The sequence below is a fragment of the Nomascus leucogenys genome, chromosome 14, assembly GCF_006542625.1.
Source record: "Nomascus leucogenys isolate Asia chromosome 14, Asia_NLE_v1, whole genome shotgun sequence".
In the NCBI taxonomy this organism is placed as follows: Eukaryota; Metazoa; Chordata; class Mammalia; order Primates; family Hylobatidae; genus Nomascus; species Nomascus leucogenys.
Genome location: NC_044394.1, coordinates 69788963 through 69812292, shown reverse-complemented (window position 1 = coordinate 69812292; position 23330 = coordinate 69788963). Strand labels below are relative to the sequence as shown.

The following is a 23330-nucleotide window of genomic DNA, read 5'->3' as shown; positions in this document are numbered from 1 at the left end:
TTCTTGGGATGTAGACAGTGTTCTCTTCACAGATGCTAACAACTTATCAAAGCTATAATATATTAAGTATCTCTGCTATAATAGGATAGATGCATTCCTAAAAAAAATGTATTAAGCAAAAATCAGAAAATAAAAATAACAAGGCCTTGAGGAAAAACATGGGATGAACATTTAAACCTATACCCCAGTAATAATCCTCATAATGATACTGACAGAGTTGAAAAGATATGTTAAATTCCTAATAATAAATATCCCAGTAAATATAGGATTACACACACAAACACACACACACACACACACTCTCTTCTGCCTGTGAGAAGGTAGTGAATAGGAGGAGTAATGCAGGGCCAATTCCAAGGCTGCTAAATATGGAGACAAGGACAAAAAAGCACAAAGATTAGGAAGAACTACCTGACGGGTTCTGAGGCAGCATTTGTCCAACTGAGCCAAGAGGAAGACTGGGGTGAATGGACACGTGCTGTGCCTGCCTTTCCTCTGAGTTTTGTTGCATTCAAGCAGCTCCTGGCTGAGGCAAAACATTAAAATGCATGTGGAAATGCAGGCTGGGAAAATGCTTTGAAACCAATGCAATTTCTATGTTAAGGGGACGTTCCCTGATTCTTTCAGGTAATTTGCATTCTAGACTGTGACGTTCTGTACCTCAACTGATAAATAAGCCTGTTTGTCATCCTTCTAGATGAGAACCTGATATATGAACCTTTTTTTTTAATCGTGGTTAAAAAAAGCATAAAATTTACCATCATAATTATTTTTAAATGTACCATTTGGCAGCGTTAAGTATATTTAAACTCTCGTGAAACAAATTTCTAGAATGTTTTCATCTTGCAAAACCGAAACTCTGTACCCATTAAACAACTCCCCTTTTCTCCCTCTCTTCAACCCCGGTAACCACCATTCTTTCCTGTTTTTATGAATTTGACTACTTTAGATACCTCATATAAGTCAGGTCATACAGTATTTGTCTCTTTGTGACTGGCTTCACTTAGCATAATGTCCTCAAAGTTTTACCATGTTGTAGCGTGTATCAGAATTTTATGAAACATGAAGTCTTAAACACCCCAAAGTACATTTTCACCCCAAATGTATTTGAACAGTGTTAGGCTGGGGGTGGGAGGTGGGAGTCCTTCTTGCTTTGCCCGTGCAATGAAATGAATACCCTGCTGTGTTTATCTCCCTGTCATGTGATTCTCCCAGGTTGTTTCTTCAAGTTTCTGAGCCAAACTTAACTCTAAAAAGCAAATATTCTGTGTTAAAAGACACTAATCAACACAGGAGCTACATCAGACATCATAGGACAAATTGTCATCTAGAAGAGTATATTTTTAATGCAGGAGAGTTTTTAAAACCCAGATGGTGTGATTTCATTCCAGAGAGCTCAGAAATATGCTCAGCAAGTCTTGCAGAAGGAATGTCGTCCCAAGTTTGCCGAGACATCAATGGCGCTGTTATTTGAGCACAGGTATAGCGTGGACTTACTCCCTTTTGTGCAGAAGGCCCCCAAAGACAGTGAAGCTGAGTCTAAGTACAATCCTCCTTTTGGGTTCCGGAAGTTCTCCAGCAAAGTCCAGACCCTCTTGGAACTCTTGCCGGAGCACGACCTCCCTGAACACTTGAAAGCCAAGACCTGTCGGCGCTGTGTGGTTATTGGAAGCGGAGGAATACTGCACGGATTAGAACTGGGCCACACCCTGAACCAGTTCGACATTGTGATAAGGTACATTGGTTTTTTTTTTTGTTTGTTTACTTATTTTTATTGTTTTTATTTTATTTTATTTTTTGAGGCAGGGTCTCACTCCTGTCATCCAGGCTGGAGTGCAGTAGTGTGATCTCGGCTCACTGCAGCCTCAACTTCCCAGGCTCAGGAGATCCTCCCACCGCAGCCTCCCCAGTAGCTGGGACCCCAGGTATACACCACGCGTGGCTAATTTTTTATATTTTTAGTAGAGATGGGGTTCCCCCAAATTGCCCAGACTGCGGTACATTGCTTTTAAAAGCAACCTTTCTCCTCTAGAACTCAGTGCACTGCTCTTGGTCAGTGTGGCTCCAGGAACAGTGAGGGACGCAGGAAGCTCTTCACAGTCCCTGCCCTCAAGGGACTTACTGTTTGAGAAGTTGAAACAAAAACACAAAATGGTTGGATGCTCCAAACTGTCATACTGACCCTAAGTTGGAGGAGCATGCTGCCGGCTGCAGTAAGTGGCAGAACCTTGTCAGAGGAAGTGAGGTTTGGAAGGTGGGTAGATTCAGGTAAAACAGCAAAGGACCACAACTGCCAGACGGGCAAGAAGAGGACACAGCAAGAGACGAGTCTATGAGGGGCCTGGCTTCTGGAGAAGGGGCTTGGGGCTAGTGAGTCCTAAGGCAGTGCTGGCTGGGACATGGAAGGCACACAGAGAAATTCAGACTCACCATAATAGCCAATAGGCAGTCATCCTAGATTCTTTTTTGGTTTCACTGTTTAAAAATTGTTTTCTGGCCAGGCGCAGTGGCTCATGCCTATAATCCCAGCACTTTGGGAGGCCAAGGCAGGAGGATCGCTTGAGCTCAGGAGTTCAGTTGAGACCAGCCTGGGCAACATAGAGACAACTTGTCTCTACAAAAAATCAAAAAGTCAGCCAGGCATGGTGGACGAGATTTTCCCTTCTGATTCCTTTTTTGAAATTCTGGCAAGGACTAATATCTGAGCACAATGGGAAATTTCTGAGGATATTTTACTGGCACCCAGAGAAAGTCCCAAATGTAATATGCTTAGATTGAGTAAAAATATTAGGGCTAGATGAAATTGCTTGACATTCAGGGATTAGATACAAGTGTTCGCTCAAGGACTAAAGGCTGCATTCGTCGAAATCCTAGAAAGACAGAGCTGGGAGGGGAGATGAGGCTGCAAACCATGTACTCATTCTTAGTCATAAGAAGATGTGGAGGATATGACATGGATACTGCCTGGTGTACAGAGATGGTTGATGGCCTGCTTTGTCAGTGTGTCTTTGTTCTTTTTATTTAAATAGGTTAAACAGTGCACCAGTTGAGGGATATTCAGAACATGTTGGAAATAAAACTACTATAAGGATGACTTATCCAGAGGGTGCACCACTGTCTGACCTTGAATATTATTCCAATGACTTGTTTGTTGCTGTTTTATTTAAGAGTGTTGATTTCAACTGGCTTCAAGCTATGGTAAAAAATGAAACCCTGGTAAGCACTAATACTTCTATTAAATCTGCCTTAGTAAAAAGTGAAGGAGTCTGACTTAGTTGTAATTATAGCCTTTTATTTTTAAACACGCGGAGCGGAATGCACACTTTTGTGTTGTCTTTCAAATGATGATCACTCTCTTTGTAGAAACCCCTCAGCAATTCTTTCCTTTTTGGAGGGCGTAGGGGATGGAGTCTCATTCTGTTGCCCAGGCTGGAGGGCTGGAGTGCAGTGGTGCAGTCTCAGCTCACTGCAGCCTCCACATCCCAGGTTCAAGTGATTCTTCTGCCTCAGCCTCCTGAGTAGCTGGGATTACAGGCGCCTGCCACCATGCCCAGTTAATTTTTGTATTTTTAATAGAGATGGGGTTTCACCATGTTGGCCAGGCTGGTCTCGAACTCCTGACCCCAGGAGATCCACCCGCCTCGGCCTCCGAAAGTGCTGGAATTACAGGCGTGAGCCACTGTGCCCAGCCACCCCTCAGCAAATTTGCTGCAAATTGCTTTTAGAAGCTAATTAAGAGTCACATGAAAATGGTGATCATTGCTTAATGGGAATATCCAGATTGTGACCAGAATTGCTGTTACTGAGGTTGTTCACCCACCTTGTTCTCCAGACATGAACTTGCATAGCTTTTGGCTAGTTCCAGAAATTAGATTTACTTAGATGGATATAAGCCTTTTTGAGGATATTCAAAAGAATATAAAAATCAAGGCATACTCTAAAGAGCTTCTCCAAAAATGCTTTGGTCAGTGGTTCCCTTGTTGGAATAAATTCATGGCATTCCAGAAGGGCAGCTATGGAAGAGATGGCCCTCACTTGGTCATATTCCTTTTGTCTTTATTGGTCACATTATAGTCTCACCCATTATATTCAAATACATTTCAGAGGTCAACTATCGAGGAGTATGTGCACACGTATAGACATATGCACAAACTAGCTGTCTGTGAAACTAATGGGACACATTCGACTTTTCACGTAAACTCCATGTGATGATGAATTTGTATTTCCAAAGCTGATTCTATACCAGTCATCATGGTCTTGTGGATTTTCTATTGGGCAGAAGTTCTAGTTGGAAGATGAAGCATGTATGAAACGACTTCATGGGACTAGGAAATAGAGTAAGTGGGAGAGGATGCAAGTGAGGGCAGTTACAGCACTTAATAGCCTTAAATTGGACCTATTTGCTGGGGCTTCCCTGGACAAAATGATAGCTTTAGTGCCATTGAGGAATGTCTACCTCAAACAAATACAAGCTGGTTCTGCAATTCCTCTCTTTGTCCAGTGTCGCCTGTGTGAAGTGGCTATTTTAGAGTTACTTTTTTGAGTTGAAGTGCTGGATTTGCATAGCTTTTGCAATCTACAGGAGTAGATTGCTTCAGAAGGCAGTGCACAGGGCCACATGGGGTCACACCCACAGCCTTGGTCTGATGAATGGGAATGCTTTCTCCCCTCCCCTAGAAGGATGACTAACAACTGCTTGCTTGCTTTCCTTAGCCGTTCTGGGTACGACTCTTCTTTTGGAAGCAGGTGGCAGAAAAAATCCCACTGCAGCCAAAACATTTCAGGATTTTGAATCCAGTTATCATCAAAGAGACTGCCTTTGACATCCTTCAGTACTCAGAGCCTCAGTCAAGGTTCTGGGGCCGAGATAAGGTATTTTTGTTGCTACTCAAAGTTAACTGTTCCCTGTTTGAGGGGAGATGTGTACAAATTTCACTTTGGCTCAACTGTATACCCGGAAGCATCTCTAGTGGAGAAACCCAGCCTGTGATTAGATGCTTCATGTGTGTTTACCACTCTGCACTTGGCTGCAGGGCTCCTCATTGTTTAATTGGCCTTCTCTCCAGTGACTCTTCTCTTTAGTGTAGGCAGCACATTAACACTTGAATCACTGAGATACTGTTTAAGGTATTCTTACTCCAGGACTCCATATAACTGCAGGACACTGAAAGGCACTTTCGTGATCTGAAAAGTTATTTAGATTTTATTTTTTAATTTTTTAAAAATTAAAAAATTTTGTACCCCAGAGAAAAGTCATATTTACATTTTCACTCTGTGGGCCACTCAGGTGAGAACTGATTTTTATCATCACTTTGTAGGTGACAGTTATAAAAGTTAATCCTCAAGAACAGTGTTTTTCAGTTAATGCCTGGGTCTCATCTCAGACATTCTAATTGTTCTGTGTTTTAAGATTTTCTAAATTCTCTGGACAATTTTTATTTTGCAGCCTAATTTGGGAACTTTGTGCTCTAGGCTGTTTATTGCAGCAGAGATTCTTTACCTGCAATTAGCAAGTGCTGCCACCAGGGGCGTGGGGGTGTGCATGCCTTTATTACTTGCGGCTTCTTGATCTGAATAACTTGACTTGTGTCTTTAAAACTTAAGACCTGTGTGGAAATTATCACATGTACAACGAGAGTAAACACTCTCAGAATACAAAGAGCTCTTACTAAATCAAAAAGAAAAAGATGAACCAATAGAAAATGGGCAAAGAATAGGAATAGACATTTCACAAAAGAAGAATTAAAATAGCCAAAGAATACATGTAAAAATGTTCAACTTTACCAATAATCAAATAAAAGCAAATTAGAGCCACAATAATATTTTTGCCCACTTTCTTGGGAAAGACTTAAAAGTTTGATAATGTCCTTGTTTGGCAGGAATGTAGGTAGAATGATCAGCTGGCACTTTTTCTGGAGGATATTTTGGCAATATTAAACCATTTTAAATATGAATCATCTCTGACCCACTAATTTTACACTAAAAACATTATTACAAGGAAATTAGAGAAATTTGCAAAAATGGATATTCTAGGATGTACACTATAGCATTAACAGCAGAGGACTAAAAACAGCCTAAATGTTCATCATTATGGGATTGCTTAAACAAATTATGATAAAGTCAATGCAGTATTGTCTGTTAAGGATGAAGAAGATAGGAAAACACCTCCATAGTATATTAAGTGAGAAAATAAAGATACAAAACACTAGGCTGGGCGTGGTTGCAGACACCTGTAATCCCAGCACTTTGGGAGACTGAGGCGGGCAGATCACCTGAGGTCGGGAGTTCGAGACCAGCCTGACCAACGTGGAGAAACCCCGTCTCTACTAAAAATAAAATTAGCCAGGCATGGTGGCGCATGCCTGTAATCTCAGCTACTTGGGAGGCTGAGGCAGGAGAATCGCTTGAACCCAGCAGACGGAGGTTGCAATGAGCCGAGATCGCCTCATTGCACTCCAGCCTGGGCAACAAGAGTGAAACTCCATCTAAGAAAAAAAAAAAGATACAGAACACTTTAACAATAAAAGTATGTGTTTAGTGTAAAAGCTTGGAAATAGACACCAACCAGTGAAGAATGCCCTTCTTCGGAGGGGAAGTCTGTAGAAGACTTCTACTTTCTGCTTTATAATCTATTAGTTGAACTGAATATTTGCCTATTTTTATAATTGATAAAATGGCATTTTTCTTTTGGATAAAAACAGTAACTTAAAAGAGGACTTCTGATCTAAAATTGCAGTATCAGAAACTTCCTCATGTATATGTTCTTCCAGCAGATGAAGAAGCCTGTTGAGCAACAGATGTGATCTCAAAGGGCGTGCTATAGAGATAACGTGCTTTGGGGAGTTTTTCATCGGTTTTTTAGTTCTCTCCATGTATCACCCGAATGGACAGTTGATTTCACACACTCCTTCCACAAACATTGAATGTTCCCTGTGTGCCAAGATGGTCACTGGCGGTACATGGTTGGAGAAGACAGAACAATGCCTAGAGCCCTGGCTAAACAGGAGGAAAGTGTCCTTTGTGTTAATTTCTCTTGGTTTCTATTTCCAAGCCTGCAGAATGGCTGTTGAGTTCCTTTTTAACAGGTGAGGTTGGCTTTGAGAGGTAGATGCATCAAGGAGCAGGAAGCAGATTTTAATAAATGATGGCTTCAGTAGATGTTCCCTAATCCCACCTGAATCTGTGAACTCTGGAGGGTCCACTGTTGTTCCACTTTACAAAAAAGGAGAGTTATATTTATGGCAGCCACAGGCTCAACTAAGATGAATGAAAATGGAGGCACATTTTCACAGGAAAAACTATACAAAAGGATGCTAATAGTAAGAGTATTAGTAGATTGATGGCAGCCTTCGAGGAGGCCTAGCGAGCTGCAGGGCCTTCTGTATTCCTCCCTGTCCTGTGTACGGTTTTTACCCAAGACTGGCATGGAGATCCAGAAAGCACAATGCCAGATTTGCACATTACAGGAGGCATGACAAGATGCTAGACATGAGGAGGGAGTGGGGACACCATCAGAATCTAGAAAGGTTTAGACAATGGAGATTCTAGGCCAAGGTCAGTAGGATACATTTTTAAAGGAGCAAATGTGAAAATATTTAATTCAGGACTAAAAATGTACTTGCGGCTGGGCATGGTGACCCATGGCTGTAATCCCAACACTTTGGGAGGCCAAGACAGGAGGATCTTGAGCCCAGGAGTTCGAGACCAGCCTGGGCAACATGGTGAAACCCTGTTTCTACAAAAAATACAAAAAGTAGCTGGGCATGGTGGCACATGCCTGTAGTCCCAGCTACTCAGGAAGCTGAGGTGGGAGGATCACTTGAGCCTGGGAAGGTCGAGGCTGCAGTGAGCCGTGATCGCACCACTGCACCCCAACCTGGGCAACAGAGTGAGACCGACCCTGTCTCAAAAAAAAAAAAAAAAATTTACTTGCCCAAACAGAGGGTGGGAAGAAACTGGCTTAGCAGCTCTACATAGGGAAATGGCCTGGAAGTGCTATTTGCCAGCAAAGCCAATGGGGCCCTTAAGTGGGATGTAGCTGCTGGTGTGGGAACACAGTCTTCTGCAGTGAGAACTGAGAATCCTCTGTTCTCAGGAAGGGATGGGCTCCAGAAACTGTGCCCTGGGAAGGACCGTGGAAGGTCCTGTGGCCACCTATCCCAGAGCAGACCTCATAGACATTTGTCATTGAGAGAGGAAGTAGGCTTTTTTTTTTTTTAATGATTCTGGACATCACATATAGGAAGGACCAGTGGGGTAGACATTTTAGAAGGAATACCTTTTTTTTTTTTTTTTTGAGACAGAGTCTTGCTCTGTCGCCAGGCTGGAGGGCAATGGCTCGATCTCGGCTCACTGCAACCTCCGCCTCCCGCGTTCAAGCGATTCTCCTGCCTCAGCCTCCTGAGTAGCTGGGACTACAGGCGCGCACCACCACGCCTGGCTAAATTTTGTATTTTTAGTAGAGACAGGGTTTCACCATATTGGCCAGGCTGGTCTCGAACTCCTGACTTCGTGATCCACCCACCTCAGCCTCCCAAAGTGCTGAGATTATAGGCGTGAGCCACCGCGACCAGCCTAGAAGGAATACCTTTTAACTTGGTGTAAGAATTGTCAGGCTGCCCCCTGAAAGTGTGTGAACATCACAGACCATGTTTTAGAGCCTAGATTCCTGACTTAAATGGAGAGTTGGACTCTAAAGTTCATGATGTATAAAATTATGTGATGTATGAAATTGCAGCCCCCAATGTAGCTTTCATGACCCTGCATAGCATGTATAATACCAGCAAAATGGTGACTTGCGCTAAAATTTTTTTTTACTTTTTGGTCTTCTTTTCCCTTTCTCAGAACGTCCCCACAATCGGTGTCATTGCCGTTGTCTTAGCCACACATCTGTGCGATGAAGTCAGTTTGGCGGGTTTTGGATATGACCTCAATCAACCCAGAACACCTTTGCACTACTTCGACAATCAGTGCATGGCTGCTATGAACTTTCAGACCATGCATAATGTGACAACGGAAACCAAGTTCCTCTTAAAGCTGGTCAAAGAGGGAGTGGTGAAAGATCTCAGCGGAGGCATTCATTGTGAATTTTGAACACAGAAAACCTCAGTTGAAAATGCAACTCTAACTCTGAGGGCTGTTTTTGACAGCCTTCTTGATGTATTTCTCCATCCTGCAAATACTTTGAAGTGCAGCTGGTGTTTTTAACTTTTAATTTAAAAACACACAAAAAATTTTAGCTCTTCCCACTTTTTTTTCCTATTTATTTGAGGTCAGTGTTTGTTTTTGCACACCATTTTATAAATGCAACTTAAGAATTGAATTGGAAAGACTTCTCAAAGAGAATTGTATGTAATGATGTTGTATTGATTTTTAAGAAAGTAATTTAGTTTGTAAAACTTCTGTTCGTTTACACTGCACATTGAATACAGGTAACTAATTGGAAGGAGAGGGGAGGTCACTCTTTTGATGGTGGCCCTGAGCCTCATTCTGGTTCCCTGCTGCGCTGCTTGGTGTGACCCACGGAGGATCCACTTCCAGGATGACGTGCTCCGTAGCTATGCTGCTGCTACAGGGTCTGTGACGCAGCGGCGTGAGGCCTGGACTGGTCGGAGAAGGTCACAGCCCTTCTCTGTTGGTCTGCCTTCTGCCGAAAGACTCGAGAACCAACCAGGGAAGCTGTCCTGGAGGTCCCTGGTCGGGGAGGGACATAGAATCTGTGTCCTCTGACAACTGTGAAGCCACCCTGGGCTGCAGAAACCACAGTCTTCCCAGCAATTACAACAATTATTGAATTCCTTGGGGATTTTTTACTGCCCTTTCAAAGCACTTAAGTGTTAGATCTAATGTGTTCCAGTGTCTGAGGTGACTTAAAAAAATAAGAACAAAACTTCTATTATCCAGAGTCATGGGAGAGTACACCCTTTCCAGGAATAATGTTTTGGGAAACACTGAAATGAAATCTTCCCAGTATTGTAAGTTGTGTATTTAAAAAAAAAGAAGCTTTTCTGAATGCCTACCTGGCGGTGTATACCAGGCAGTGTGCCAGTTCAAAAAGATGAAAAAGAATAAAAACTTTTGAGGAGCTCTCGTAGTCTGGTTAATTTGGGTGCTTATGTCTATGAAGCTACCCAAAACCACCTTCTTGGATGCCGCTGCTAGATGGAGACCTCCCTGTGGATGCCAGTAGTGAGGGACAGAGAATTAAGGCGCCTGGTCCTGCAAGCTGCTTGAGTCCAGACAACTGTGAACCCTTCTGGAGAGATGCTGGGTGTCAGTGGCTTCCTCCCCAAGGACAGGCTGCCCCTAGCTTCTGTCTCTTAATGGCTCTAGCCTCTGATATCAGAAGATCTGCTACTCTGTTCCCAGCCTGCCCCAGACTCAGCTGCCGCCATCGCTGTTCTCCACTCTGTGGCTGCTCTTGTCACTAATGCTACCTCCCACCACTTTCCCTTCCTGCAACTGCTTGTGCAGCCCCAGTGCAGCCTTGGCCCCCAGCCCATTCCAACGTCTTCCCATCTCCCTCCTCCTCGGCATATGCAGGGCCAGGAGTCAGGTCACAGCATTCAAAGCAGAGTCCCTTCAGTCTCCAGGGGTCTGGGATCCAGCTCAGAGTGGCCAGGAGAGCAAAAGTCATATTTCTCTGGTTTTGTGTCTTTACAAATAATTTTGTATGAATTTTATTTCCTACTCTATAAGCTACTGCTTGTTTAAGAGAAAATGTTTTAAGATTATCACCCATCAAATGAGTTTAGAAAATTGAGACTCTGGAAGATGGTCCACAGCTCCCTTGTGGCTTAGGTGGGGCTGGGCTTACACCACACAGCTCCACCCCTACATCCCTCAGGGGGTTATTGGAGAAGCCGGAACTTCCTCAGACAATGTTCTTAATGCTACGAGCACCTCCTTGCTGGTGTGAGGAGACTTGCCCACCTGCTTCTCAAGGCTGCTGGGATGTGTGGTGCTCAAAGCTTCCACTTAGTCAGCTTGCAACAACTCTCAGGCCGGCTCCCATCCACATCCCTCCTCCCTGTAAGGCCCTTCTTGTATCCTTAGGTTGCTTTGCTCATGTCTCTCAACTTTTACTCACTCAGGTGGTAAGTAGATACCATAAAAAGGCATGTTTCTGTAGACCTTTTATAGAGTCCACCAGCCAATAGGAGTTGGCTGGAGATCATTCTCAAGGACTTTTCACACTTTGGCATTCATTTGATGGAAGTTCCGTCTTCACTTCAGAGCTGCGCCCCCATTACTCCCCCACCCCACGCACACTCTTCTGAAAACAGACCTTTGCTAGGTGCCTTCGGGTGTTCTAAAGTTGATCTCCAGTAACTGAGAATTCACTGCCACTCTAACAGCTTTGTATTGCATTCTAGACCTGCACACACACCCTCCGACATAAATGAAATCACTGATTCTGAGGCAACTTAGGAAGACTTACACATGTTCTGTATTTTAACATACTTCTAGAACTTTGAGCTGCAGAAAATTTCAGTTTTAGGGTTTTTTATTTTAATTTTTGATTGATACATAGTGATGTACATATTTTGAGGGTCCATGTGATTTAATACATTCATGTCATTATAAGGAGCAAATCTGTGTAACTGGGATATCGGTCACATTAAATATTTGTCTTTATGGTAGAAACATTTGAATTATTCTAGTGTTTTTGAAATACACAGTAAATTATTGTAAACTATAGGCATTCTACTGACCTATCAAACACTGGGTCTTGTTTCTTTTATCAGACTGTATATTTGTACCCATTAATCAACCTCTCTTCATTTCCCCCTGCCCTTCTTGGCCTCTGATGACTACCAGTCTACTCTGTATCTTCATGAGATCCACTTTTTTAGCTCCTACATAGGAATGAGAACATGTGATATTTGTCTTTCTGTGTTTGGCTTATTTCACTTAACATCACCTCCAGTTCCATCCATCTTGCTGCAAATAACAAGATTTCAACCTTTTTATGGCAGAATAATATTCCATTATGTATATATACCACATTTTCTTTATTCATTCACCCATTGATGGACACTTAGGTTGATTTCATGTTTTGGCTATGTGAATAGCGCTGCAATAAATATGGGAGTATAGGTATATCTTCAATATGTCTTTTGTTTTGGATATTGATATGGTTTGGCTCTGTGTCCCCACCCAAATTTCATCTTGAATTTTACTCCCATAATTCCCATGTATTGTGGGAGGGACCCTGTGGGAGATCATTTGAATCGTGGGGGTGGTTTCCCTCATACTGTTCCCATGTAGTGCATAAATCTCACAAGATCTGATGGTTTTATCAGGGATTTCCGCTTTTGCATCCTCCTCTCTTGCCACTGCCATGTAAGAAGTGCCTTTTGCCTCCCACCTTGATTCTGAGGCCTCCCCAGCCATGTGGAAATGTAAGTCCAATTAAATCTTTTTGTTCACAGTCATGGGTATGTCTTTATCAGCAGCGTGAAAACAGACTAATATGGATATATAATCAGTAGTGGAATGGCTGGATCAGATGGTAATTCTATTTTTAGTTTTTTGAGGAACCTCCATACAATACTCCATAGTGGCTGTACTAATTTATATTCCCACCAACAATGCACAAGGGTTTCCTTTCTCTACATCCTTGCCAGCATTTATATTCCTTGTCTTTTTAATAAGATCCATTTTAACTGGGGTGAGATTATATTGTGGTTTTGATTTGTATTTCTTGATGATTAGTAATATTAAGCATTTTTTTCATATACCTCTTGGCCCTCTGTCTTTTTTTGAGAAATGTCTCTTCAGATCTTTTGCCCATTTTAAAATCAGTTTGTTTTTTACTTTTGAGTTGTTTGAACTCCTTACATATTTTGGTTATTAACCCCTTGTCAGATGGATAGTTCACAAATATCTTCTCCCATTCCATGGATTGTCTCTTGACTTGTTGATTGTTTCCTTTGCTGCACAGAATCTTTTTAGCTTGATGTAATTCTATTTGTCTGTTTTTGCTTTGGTTGCCTGTGCTTTTGAGCTCTTACACAAAATATTTTTGCCCAGACCAATGTCCTGGAGTGTTTCCCTAATGCTTTCATGTAGTTTCATAGTTTTAGGTCTTAGATTTAAATCTTTAATCCATTTTCTTTGGTTTTTGTATATGGTGAGAGATAGAGGTTCAGTTTTATTCTTTTGCATATAACTATCTAGCTTTCCCAGCATCATTTATTGAAGAGACTCTCTCCTTTCTCCATTGTATGTTCTTGGTGCCTTTGTCAAAAATGAGTTGGCTATAAATGCATGGATTTATATCTGGGTCTGGATTCTCTATTCTGTTCCATTGGTCTGATGTCTTTTTATGCCAGTACCATGATGTTTTGGTTACTATAGCTTCGTAGTATATTTTGAAGTCAGGTAGTGTGATGCCTATAGCTTTGTTCTTTTTGCTCAGGATTGCTTTGGGTATTTTGGGGTCTTTTGTAGTTCCATGTAAATTTTGGAGTTATTTTTTCTAGTTCTGTGAAGAATGTCATTTGGTCCATGAGCATGAAATATCTTTCCATTTTGGGGTGCCCTCTTCAGTTTCTTTCATTAGTGTTTTATAGTTGTCTTTGGATAGATCTTTCACATCTTTGGTTAAATTGATTCCTAGGTATTTTGTATTCTTTGTAGCTACTGTAAATGGAATTGATTTTTTGATTTCTTTTTCAGATTGTTGTTCTTGGCATATGTAAATGCTATTGATTTTTCTATGTTGATTTTGAATGCTGCAACTTTACTGAATTCACATATCAGTTCCAACAGTTGTTTGGTGGAGGCTTTAGGTTTTTCTAAGTATAATATCACGTCATCTGCAAACAAGACTATTTAAACTTCTTTCTTTGATGCCCTTTATTTCTTTCTTTTGCCTTATTGCCCTGAAACTTCCAGTAGTATGTTGAATAAAAGTGGTGAAAGTGGGCATCTTTGTCTGGTTCTGGATTTTAAAGAAAAGGGTTTCAGTTTTTCCCTATCAGTGTTATATTAGCTAGGAGTTTTTCTTAGCTAATGACCTTTATTATTTTGAAGTACGTTTCTTCTGTACCTAGTTTGTTGAAGGTTTTTTTCTTATAAAGGCATGTTTAATTTTATTGAATGCTTTTTCAGCATCTATTGAAATAATCATATCATTCTTGTTCTTGGTTCTCTTAATGTGATATATTGTGTTTATTGATTTGTATGTTGAACCATCCTTATCCTTGCATCCCTAGGATGAATCCTATTTGATCATGATGAATTATCTTTTTAATGTGTTGTTGAATTCCATTTGCTAGTATTCTTTTGAGGATTTTTGCATCTATGTTCATCAGTGATATTGGCCTATAGTTTTCTTTTTTGGTTATGTCTTTGTCTGGTTTGGTATCAGGGTAATGCAAGCCTCATAGAATGAGTTTGGAAATATTCCCTTCTCTTCAGTTTTTATGAAGCATTTGAATGGAATTGGTCATCATTCTTCTTTAAATGTTTGGTAGAATTCAGCAATAATGGAGTCAGGTCCTAGACTTTTCTTTGATGGGAGACATTTTATTAAGGCTTCAATCTCATTACTCATTAGTGGTTTGTTGAAATTTTCTACTTCTTCATGGTTTCAATCTTTGTAGGTTGTATGTGTCCAGGAATTTGCCCATTTGTTCTAGGTTTTCCAACTTGTTGGCATGTAGTTGTTCATAATAGCCTCTAATGATTCTTTGTATATCTGTGGCATCAGTTGTTACATCTCCTGTTTCATTTACAATTTTATTTATTTGAGTCTTCTCTCTTAGTTAATCTAGCTAAAGGTTTGTCAATTTTGTTTTTGCCAAAAAAACTCTTTTCATTTCATTGATTTTTTTTATATTTTAGTCTCCATTTATTTCTGCTCTGAATTTTATATCTTTTCTTCTAATTTTGAGTTTAGTTTGTTCTCTTCTAGTTTTTTGAGGTACATCATTAGGTTATTTGAAGTCTTTCTACTTTTTTGGTACAGGCATTTATTGCTATAAAATTCCCTCAGTACTATTTTTGTTGTATTCTACACATTTTGGTATGTCATTTTCCATTTTCATTTGTTTCCAGAAATTTTTAAAATTTTCTTAATTTCCTTATTGGCCCTAGGTCATTCAGGAGTGTGTTAATTTCCATGTGTTTGTGTATTTCCCAAGACCCCCCTTGTTATTTCTAGTTTTATTCCATTGTGGTCAGAAAATACACTTGATATGATTTCTACTTTTTTGCATTTGTTGAGACTTGTTTTGTGGCCTAATATACAGTCTGTTTTGGAGAATGTTCCATGTGCTGGTGAAGAAAATGTGTATTCTGCAGCAGTTGGGTGAAATGTTCTGTAAGTGTCAGGCCCAATTTGGTCTAGTGTGTAGTTTAACTCCAATGTTTCTTGATTTTCTGTCTGGATGACCTGTCCATTACCTATAGTAGCATGTTGAAGTCCCCTACTATTATTGTATTGCAGTCTATCTCTCCTTTTAGATCTGTTAATGTTTGCGTTACATACTTGAGAGCTCTGTTGTTCCGTACATAGATATTTATACTTATTTCCTCTTGCTGAATTGTTCCCTTTATCATTAGTGATCTTGTCTCTTTTTACAGTCTTTGATCTGTAGTCTGTTTTATCTGATGTAAGTACTTACTTATATCAGCTACTTACTCCTGCTCTTTTTTGGTTTCCAATTATATAGAATATCTTTTTCCATCCCTTCACATTAGAAGTGAAATGATCTTGTAGGCAGCATATAGTCAGGTCTTATTTCTTTATCCATTTAGCCATTCTATGTCTTTTAATTGGAGAACTGAGTCCATTTACATTCAGAGTTTTTGTTGATAGGTAAGGACTTACTACTGCCATTTTGTTGCTTGTTTTCTGGTTGTTTTGTAACTCCTCTCTTCCTTTCTTACTGTCTTCCTTTGTGGTAAGTGATTTTCTCTGACAGTATGTTTTAACGCATTGCTTTTTATTTTTAGTGAATCTATTATAGATTTTTGCATTGTGGTTACCATCAGGCTTACCAAAAAAATCTTACAGATACAACTAGTTATTTTAAAGAGATGGCAACTTAGATCACACAGAAAATAGAAACAAAGAAAAATGTAAAAACAAAAAACTGAAAAAACCTCTACACTTTAACTTTATCCTCCCCACATTTTGGCTTTATGTTATCTCAATTTATATATCTTTATATTCCCTACCTCTTTTTTCTTTTTTTTTTTTTTTTTTTTTGAGACAGAGTCTCACTCTGTCGCCCAGACTGGAGTGCAGTGGTGCAATCTTGGCTCACTGCAAGCTCCACCTCCTGGGTTCTCACCATTCTCCTGGCTCAGCCTCCCAAGTAGCTGGGACTACAGGCACTGCTGTGCCCAGCAAATTATTTTGTGTAGAGACAGGGTCTCACCATGCTGTGCAGGCTGGCCTCAAACTCCTGGGTTCAAGCAATCCTCCCACCACAGCCTCCTGTGTAGCTAGGACTACAGGTGTGCACCACCACACCCAGCTAAGTTCTAGTTTTTTGTAGAGATGGGGGTATCACTATGTTGCTCAGGCAGGTCTTGAACTCCTGGACTCAAGCAATCCTCCTGCTTCAGCCTCCCAAAGTGTTGGGGTTACAGGTGTGAGCCACCATGCCCAGCCTGTTAAAGATTTCTAAAACCATGGATCACTTTGTTTTGGCTACATTCTAACCCTATCACTTTGGGACCTGGGAGGCAGAGGTTGCAGTGAGGGGAGATCCCTCCACTGCACTCTAGCCTGGGCGACACAGTGAGACTCTGTCTTAAAAAAAAACAGGAACAGTAGTCAAATGAAAAAGTAGTTTCGCGTTGACTGTTACTCATAATATATCAAGATGTCCCATCAGACTGGCTCATTTGAAGTGGGAAGAAATTGACCATCAGCCCTAAAGCAATGAGTAATTCAAGTGTACATCTGTAACTAAGTTATAAACTCTTCAGTGAAAGAATTTTATTATTCCATCTCAAGAACCTATAACAAGGCCTTGCCTGTCATAGGCATTAAATAAATATGTTTTGATTTTATTTGATTTCATATCTTTGGTGGAACATGAAGATGGGCAGTTGATGGTCTAAGATTGAATACAATGAAGAGCTCTTGAGTCTAGAATCTGGGATAAGGGAGTCTTATGCTAAGAGGAATGGAATATAGGTAACTGAAGCAATAAATGAACAGTTGCTTTTTTATATGTAATTGTCCTTGTGATTTAAATAGTATTTTAAAAAGTGTCAGAAGCCAGATAGGCCCATTTAATGTCTGTGTACATATCCATACCTTTTGGAAAACCAGCTAACTCCTGAAGTTTACAAAATACATGTGTACCCTACCTTTTCAGAGACCTGCCAAGGTATATCAAAGTATGGGCTGGAGCTTCAGACTCTAATAGGGAAATTCCTGAGTCAGAAGCTCTGTGTTTTGTGTTCAAGGCAGTTGTCATGAGTTTATTACATGGAATTTGGAAACCAAGATAATATAACTCTATTGTATTGCATATTTGCTTTTTAAAAATTTTTGGCCATCATTATATACGCAAAGATTTTTTTGTGTGTGTTTTTTTTTTTTTTTTTGGAAACGGAGTCTCGCTCTGTCACCCAGGCTGGAGTGCAGTGGCGCTCACTGCAAGCTCCGCCTGCCAGGTTCACGCCATTCTCCTGCCTCAGCCTCTCCGAGTAGCTGGGACTACAGGCGCCTGCCACCACGCCCGGCTAATTTTTTGTATTTTTAGTAGAGACGGGGTTTCACCGTGGTCTTGATCTCCTGACCTCGTGATCTGCCCACCTCGGCTTCCCAAAGTGCTGGGATTACAAGCGTGAGCCACCGCGCCTGGCCTCAAAGATTATTTTTAAAAGATGGTAATTACTACAGATCTGATCACTTAAATACAGCCTTGTATTTAAAATAATGGTGGACAAAAGACCTTTTGACTATGGGGTTTTGTTCTAGAGCTGAGTGAGCTTCCATTGTGATAAGCTGAAAAGGGGGTAACTTTCGAAACCTTCATACACACACAGACTGTCTTCATGTGTTCAGGTTGCTACAACAAAATAACATAGAGTGGGTGGTGTATAAACAACAGAAATGTATTTCTCCCTGTTCTGGAGACTGGGAAGTTCAAGATCAAGGTGCAGTGTCTGGTGAGGTGCCACTTCCTGGTTCATAGATGGCCGTCTTTCTGCTGTGTCCTCTCATGGTGGAAGGGGCATAGGAGCTCTCTGGGGCCTCTTTTGTGAGGGTGTTAATCTCATTCATGAGGCTCTACCATCATGACCTAATCATCTCCCAAAGGTACCACCTCAAAACACCGTCATATTGGGGTTTTGATTTCAATATATGAATTTGGGGGTCACAAACATTCAGACCATAGCACATACTGATTCCAAACAAATGAAACTATAGATTCCAGCCTAAACCAAGCATCTTGTCCTCGAGCAAAAGGTTGAGTGGAATAGCGTGTCAATGCCCTTCCCTTCTCCATCTTTTGCCGATGGCTCACCTATATCACTTTTGTCGGCAAACTTGGCAGAAATTTAAGAACATGGTGTGCACTGTGATGCCAGGGGGGCAGCTAAGGAGAGGTCAGAGGGACAGTCTTCTTGTCTTCTTGCTAAACTCTCCAGCTCTCCCAACATGACCACTGTTAGTCCCACAGAAGACTGACAAGGCATAGAAAAGCCACCTCATTCAACCTCCTGCTTCACAGAGGAGCAGCTCCTTTCGGGTTCATGCACACTGGGGTGTGCAACCTCAATTCCTACACTGCCCAGTCAGCAAGTCAAATATCCTGAGGTTGTCTTTGGACAATATGACCACCACACTCACTGCTTTATATACTTATTCCTAGTGACCTAGTTTATGTTTTTAACACCTTTATCCCAAGATGTTTGGAGTCACTTTCAGAAGGGGCTCTCCTGATGACATCTGTCTCAGCCTCAAGCTACTTCAAAGTGTCTCCAGAATTTTCTTCAGTCCCCCTCCCATAGAGAGCCAGTCCTGATTTTCTTTCCCTCTCCCGTCTCTCTGCCCACCCCTCTCCCTCGCTCACTTCCTGCCAGGAGTTCCAGACCAGCCTGACCAACATGGTGAAACCCCATCTCTACTAAAAATAGAGACATATATAGTTTAATTTTCATTATCTGAATGACTACATTGGACTAATTTCCAATGTTAAATTTCAACCCATTTAGCAGAGAATCGTTATCCCAAACTTGCCCACTTCCTGCATTGTACATTGGTTTAACTTCCCCACAACTAGAAAGAATCATCTGTCTTCAGGAAGTGGGCAAGTTTGGGATAAGGATTTTGAGGAAATTCTGGCTAGAGGTAAAGAGCCAGATTCAAAGACCACAGTCTTGTTCCTGTTTGTCAGAGTCAAAGCTTCCCGCAGAAACAAAGGGCTGACTAATTTTTATTTATTTATTTATTTATTTATTTATTTATTTTGAGATGGAGTCTCGCTCTGTTGCCCAGGCTGGAGTGCAATGGCACCATCTCGGCTCACTGCAAGCTCCACCTCCCAGGTTCAAGTGATTCTCCTGCCTCAGCCTTCCAAGTATCTGGGATTATATGTGCCCACCACCACACCCGGCTAATTTTTGTATTTTTTTAGTAGAGATGGGGTTTCACCATGTTAGCCAGGCTGGTCTTGAACTCCTGACCTCAAGTGATCCACCCATCTTGGCCTCCCAAAATGCTGGGATTACAGGTGTAAGCCACCACGCCCAATCCCTGGACTGCCTTATTTTTATTGTCCAAGTTTGAATACTCCCCCTCAAAAAAGATTTTATATATTTGTAACATTGAAATATGAAATAGAAAGGAGAAAATCTCATTTAGATCATTTTTTATTTCTTTAGCCTTCTGGAAGTCTCTATGTACATAAAGAGATAGGTGACTTCCTTTGTGTAACAAACTTGCATTCATGGAGTCCCTCAGCTGTCCCACCCATGCACTGGGGAAATTCAGGATCAGGACCTCTATTACCACCCACTGATGCAACTTGCTGCAAGAGGGAAGGGAGAGGGAAATGTTTTGAAGAGTTTGTCCTATGGGCCAACAACCCTCGTATCCACAGGAATGGCATGGCTGGGTGCTTGTCACCCCTCGGCTTTATGGGTGCCTCCATGCTGTCATTGACTGGCTCAAGGATCTACTGACCCCAGTTCTGGCTGAGTTCTGACTGGGTTGGAACAAAGGCCCTGCTGAGACCTATCTACTGCAGATGCACCCACACATTTTCCAACACTTGGGACTGAAATCAAACTCGATTGCTTTATTTTCCCACACACTAAAATACCCCCGGTTCTGGAATATGGAAGTGAGAGTGACAGAGTGGGTCCTTCTGTAGGACACTCAGTCCTGGCACTCTGGCTGACCATTCGGGCAGATCATGCTGTTCTGAACACCATTTGTTCAAACTCTGAAACCAGTTGATGCTCTACCCATCATTCCAGACACTCTTGGCTGTATCTTAGTACCCAGCAGGGCTGTCCTCGAAATACTGCCCTGTGGCTCCTGGCGCCAGCTCCTATCCTGCCCCGCCAGCACCGCCACCTTTAGTTCCCATGGCCTGCAGAAAGCCATGGCAGGGCGCAGATGACAGGCTGCGCCTAACATGGATCCTGCTTACTGTTCTGGAGCTTCAGTCTAGAGGGAAAAGATGCTAAACAAGTCACATGACAAAGGCAGTGTCAAAGCAAAGGGGAGGTACACCAGAGGAGCACACCAGGGAAACCAGATAAGTCTAAACTGAGACCAAAATGCTAATTAGGGGGCCGGGAGGAGGGCAAGAGGAGCATTCTAGGCAAAACCAGCAGCTTTCGAGAAGGGTTGTTAAAGCAGGACATGCTTTAACAACCAAATCACAAAGTGAGCGTAGGCTCAGGGTGTGGCTGCGATGAGGGAGATGAATGTGGGGGTAAGGAGCAATTTGGAGCCCCTGAGGGATGTTATGGGGTGGGGGGTGCGGGGAGTGATTCAATTCGGCTTAAACTGAAAATCATGTGGCTGTGAGTGGAAAGAGAATGGGGAGTGGGAAACTGGGAGCAGAGAATCGATGGGAAAGCCAAGGAAGGTGATCTCACCGCAGGCAACACTGAAAAGCGGGTGGTGCTGGGGACCTGGATGGGCTTGGTGGACCTCACATCCTTCCAGGCTGCCTTCTGACTGGGTATTCCGCCAGCCACTTTTCTAGATCCCTTTGGGGTAGGTAAGGGGTGACTGGAGAGAGATACTGGGATAGGAGCCAGGAGTCAAGGAGGCAGCCCCACCTTTGCCACAATGCCCCTGTAATGCTTTCAGGAAGGTCACAGCCCCTCTCAGAGGTTCCATCGGTTGAACAGGGGCTTGACGAGGTCCCCAGCTCATTCGTCGTTAATGAAAAGAAACCACCAGGGCTAAGAGAGGTGGATGTTAGAATGGTCCACCGCGCCACCTGGTGTCATGAGGCCGTGGGCACAGCTCTCTGCGCTGGGCTACCAGGTGACCCCCAGCGGGTCTGGCCCATTCTTCTACAAGGTCCCCCCAGCCACTGGCTCTGGCACCGTCTTCAGCTGCTGGGGCACTTCTCTCCTCCCTGCACAATCTGGATTTTCTCCTCCTTTTCTGACCATTCCTCGGGCTCCCCTCCCCTCTCCCAACATGGTGAAACCCCGTCTCTACTAAAAATACAAACATTAGCTGGTCATGGTGACATATACCTGGAGTCTCAGCTACTTGGGAGGCTGAGGCAGGAGAATCGCTTGAACCCGGGAGGCGGAGGTTGGAGTGAGCTGAGATCATGCCACTGCACTCCAGCCTGGCGACAGAGTGAGACTCTGTCTCAAAAAAAAAAAAAAGTCAAATGATAAAAAAATGTTGAAAAAATCTGGAGAAACTGGAACCCTTGTATATTGCTGGTGGGGATGTACAATGGTGTAGCCACTTTGAAAAACAGTCTGGAAGTTCCTCAAATGGTTATAAAGTTACCACGTGACTCAATTCCACTCCTAGGCATATGCCCAAGAGAAATGAAAACACATTTCTTCATGTACAAAAACTTGTACATGAATGTTCATGGTGACATTATTCCTAACAGCCAAAAACATGGAAACCAACCCAAATGTCCACCAACTGATGAACAGATAAATAAAATGTAGTATATCCATACAACGGAATGTGATTTGGCCATAAAAAGAATGAGGAACTGATATCACATGGATGTACCTTGACAGCGTTACACAAAGTGAAAGAAGGGTCGTATATTGCATGATTCCATTTATATGAAATGTCTAGGATAGGCAAATCTATGGATACAAAAAAGAGATTAATGGTTGCCTAGGCCTGGGGGAGATAGAGGAATTAGGGTGATAGCTAACGGGTGCTGGGGTATTTTGAGTAAATGAAGAAGTTCTATAATTAATTGTAGTGATGAATGCACAGCTCTGTGAATACACTAAAATCCATTGAATTGTACCCTTTAGATGGATGCACTCTCTGGGATGTGAATTATATCTTAATAAAGCTATTTTAAAATGTTGTTCAAGTTTTCTTCATCCTTCTGAAGACACTAAAGCTCTTGGCTCTGTGGCCTCCGCAAAACCCATGACATCTCTTTGTGGTCATTTGGGTGCTGCGGGTCAGGAATCAGTGATGTTCAACCTCTTTTGCTGGAGCCAACCTCCAGTTCCAGCTGAAGCCAACCTCCAGTTCCAGCTGAAGCCAACTTCCCTGACACGCACCCCACCTCACCCCACCCAGCATGGATCCAGCTGTCCTTTCTGCTGCTTGACCAGGCTCCACTTCCAACAAGCATCTTGGAACCTCAAAGATTACACACAGGCAATCCTCAGCTGCCACCGCACAACACATCACAACTGCCAGGGAAGACATTGGAAATGTCCTCCAATCTGGTCAGCTGCTGCTGCTCACTCTGAGGCTGGATGGACACTCCCCTGCAGACTCAAGGAAGTGCAAAAGTCAGTGAAGGGGACATCATCTCCTCGATCCAAAGAAGGGCTCCATGCAGCTACCTGCATAGGCCCCTGCAAGGCCAGAGGGAAGGCTCTGATGTCTCTTCTGGACCATCCTGAGAGATACATTCCCACTTCTTCACTTTCCTGGCTACAGAAATCTCCTGTTACCAAGTGTGAGGGTTAATACTGAGTGTCAACTTGATTGGATTGAGGGATACAAAGTATTGATCCTGGGTGTGCCTGTGAGGGTGTTGCCAAAGGAGATTAACATTTGAGTCAGTGGGCTGGGAAAGGCAGACCCACCCTTCATCTGGTGGCCACAGTCTAATCAGCTGCCAGCGAATATAATGCAGGCAGAAAAATGTGGAAAG

At 42.3% G+C, this 23330-nt stretch overlaps 1 protein-coding gene across 3 annotated transcripts in view; it reads left to right on the top strand.

Moving 5' to 3' along the window:
• ST3GAL5 (ST3 beta-galactoside alpha-2,3-sialyltransferase 5) overlaps positions 1 to 10086 on the top strand; it is a 52565-nt gene extending 42479 nt beyond the window's left edge. For 2 of the 3 annotated variants that reach the window (XM_030827442.1, XM_030827441.1), the window contains 4 exons: positions 1392 to 1735; positions 3030 to 3216; positions 4714 to 4872; positions 8845 to 10086. In XM_030827442.1, the coding sequence (XP_030683302.1) occupies positions 1392 to 1735; positions 3030 to 3216; positions 4714 to 4872; positions 8845 to 9093 (939 nt within the window). In that variant the 3' untranslated portion in view covers positions 9094 to 10086. Of the gene's footprint in view, positions 1 to 1215; positions 1736 to 3029; positions 3217 to 4713; positions 4873 to 8844 lie in introns of all 3 variants that reach the window. The other variant, XM_030827443.1, reaches the window with a different exon arrangement.
• Positions 10087 to 23330: the final 13244 nt, after the last annotated feature.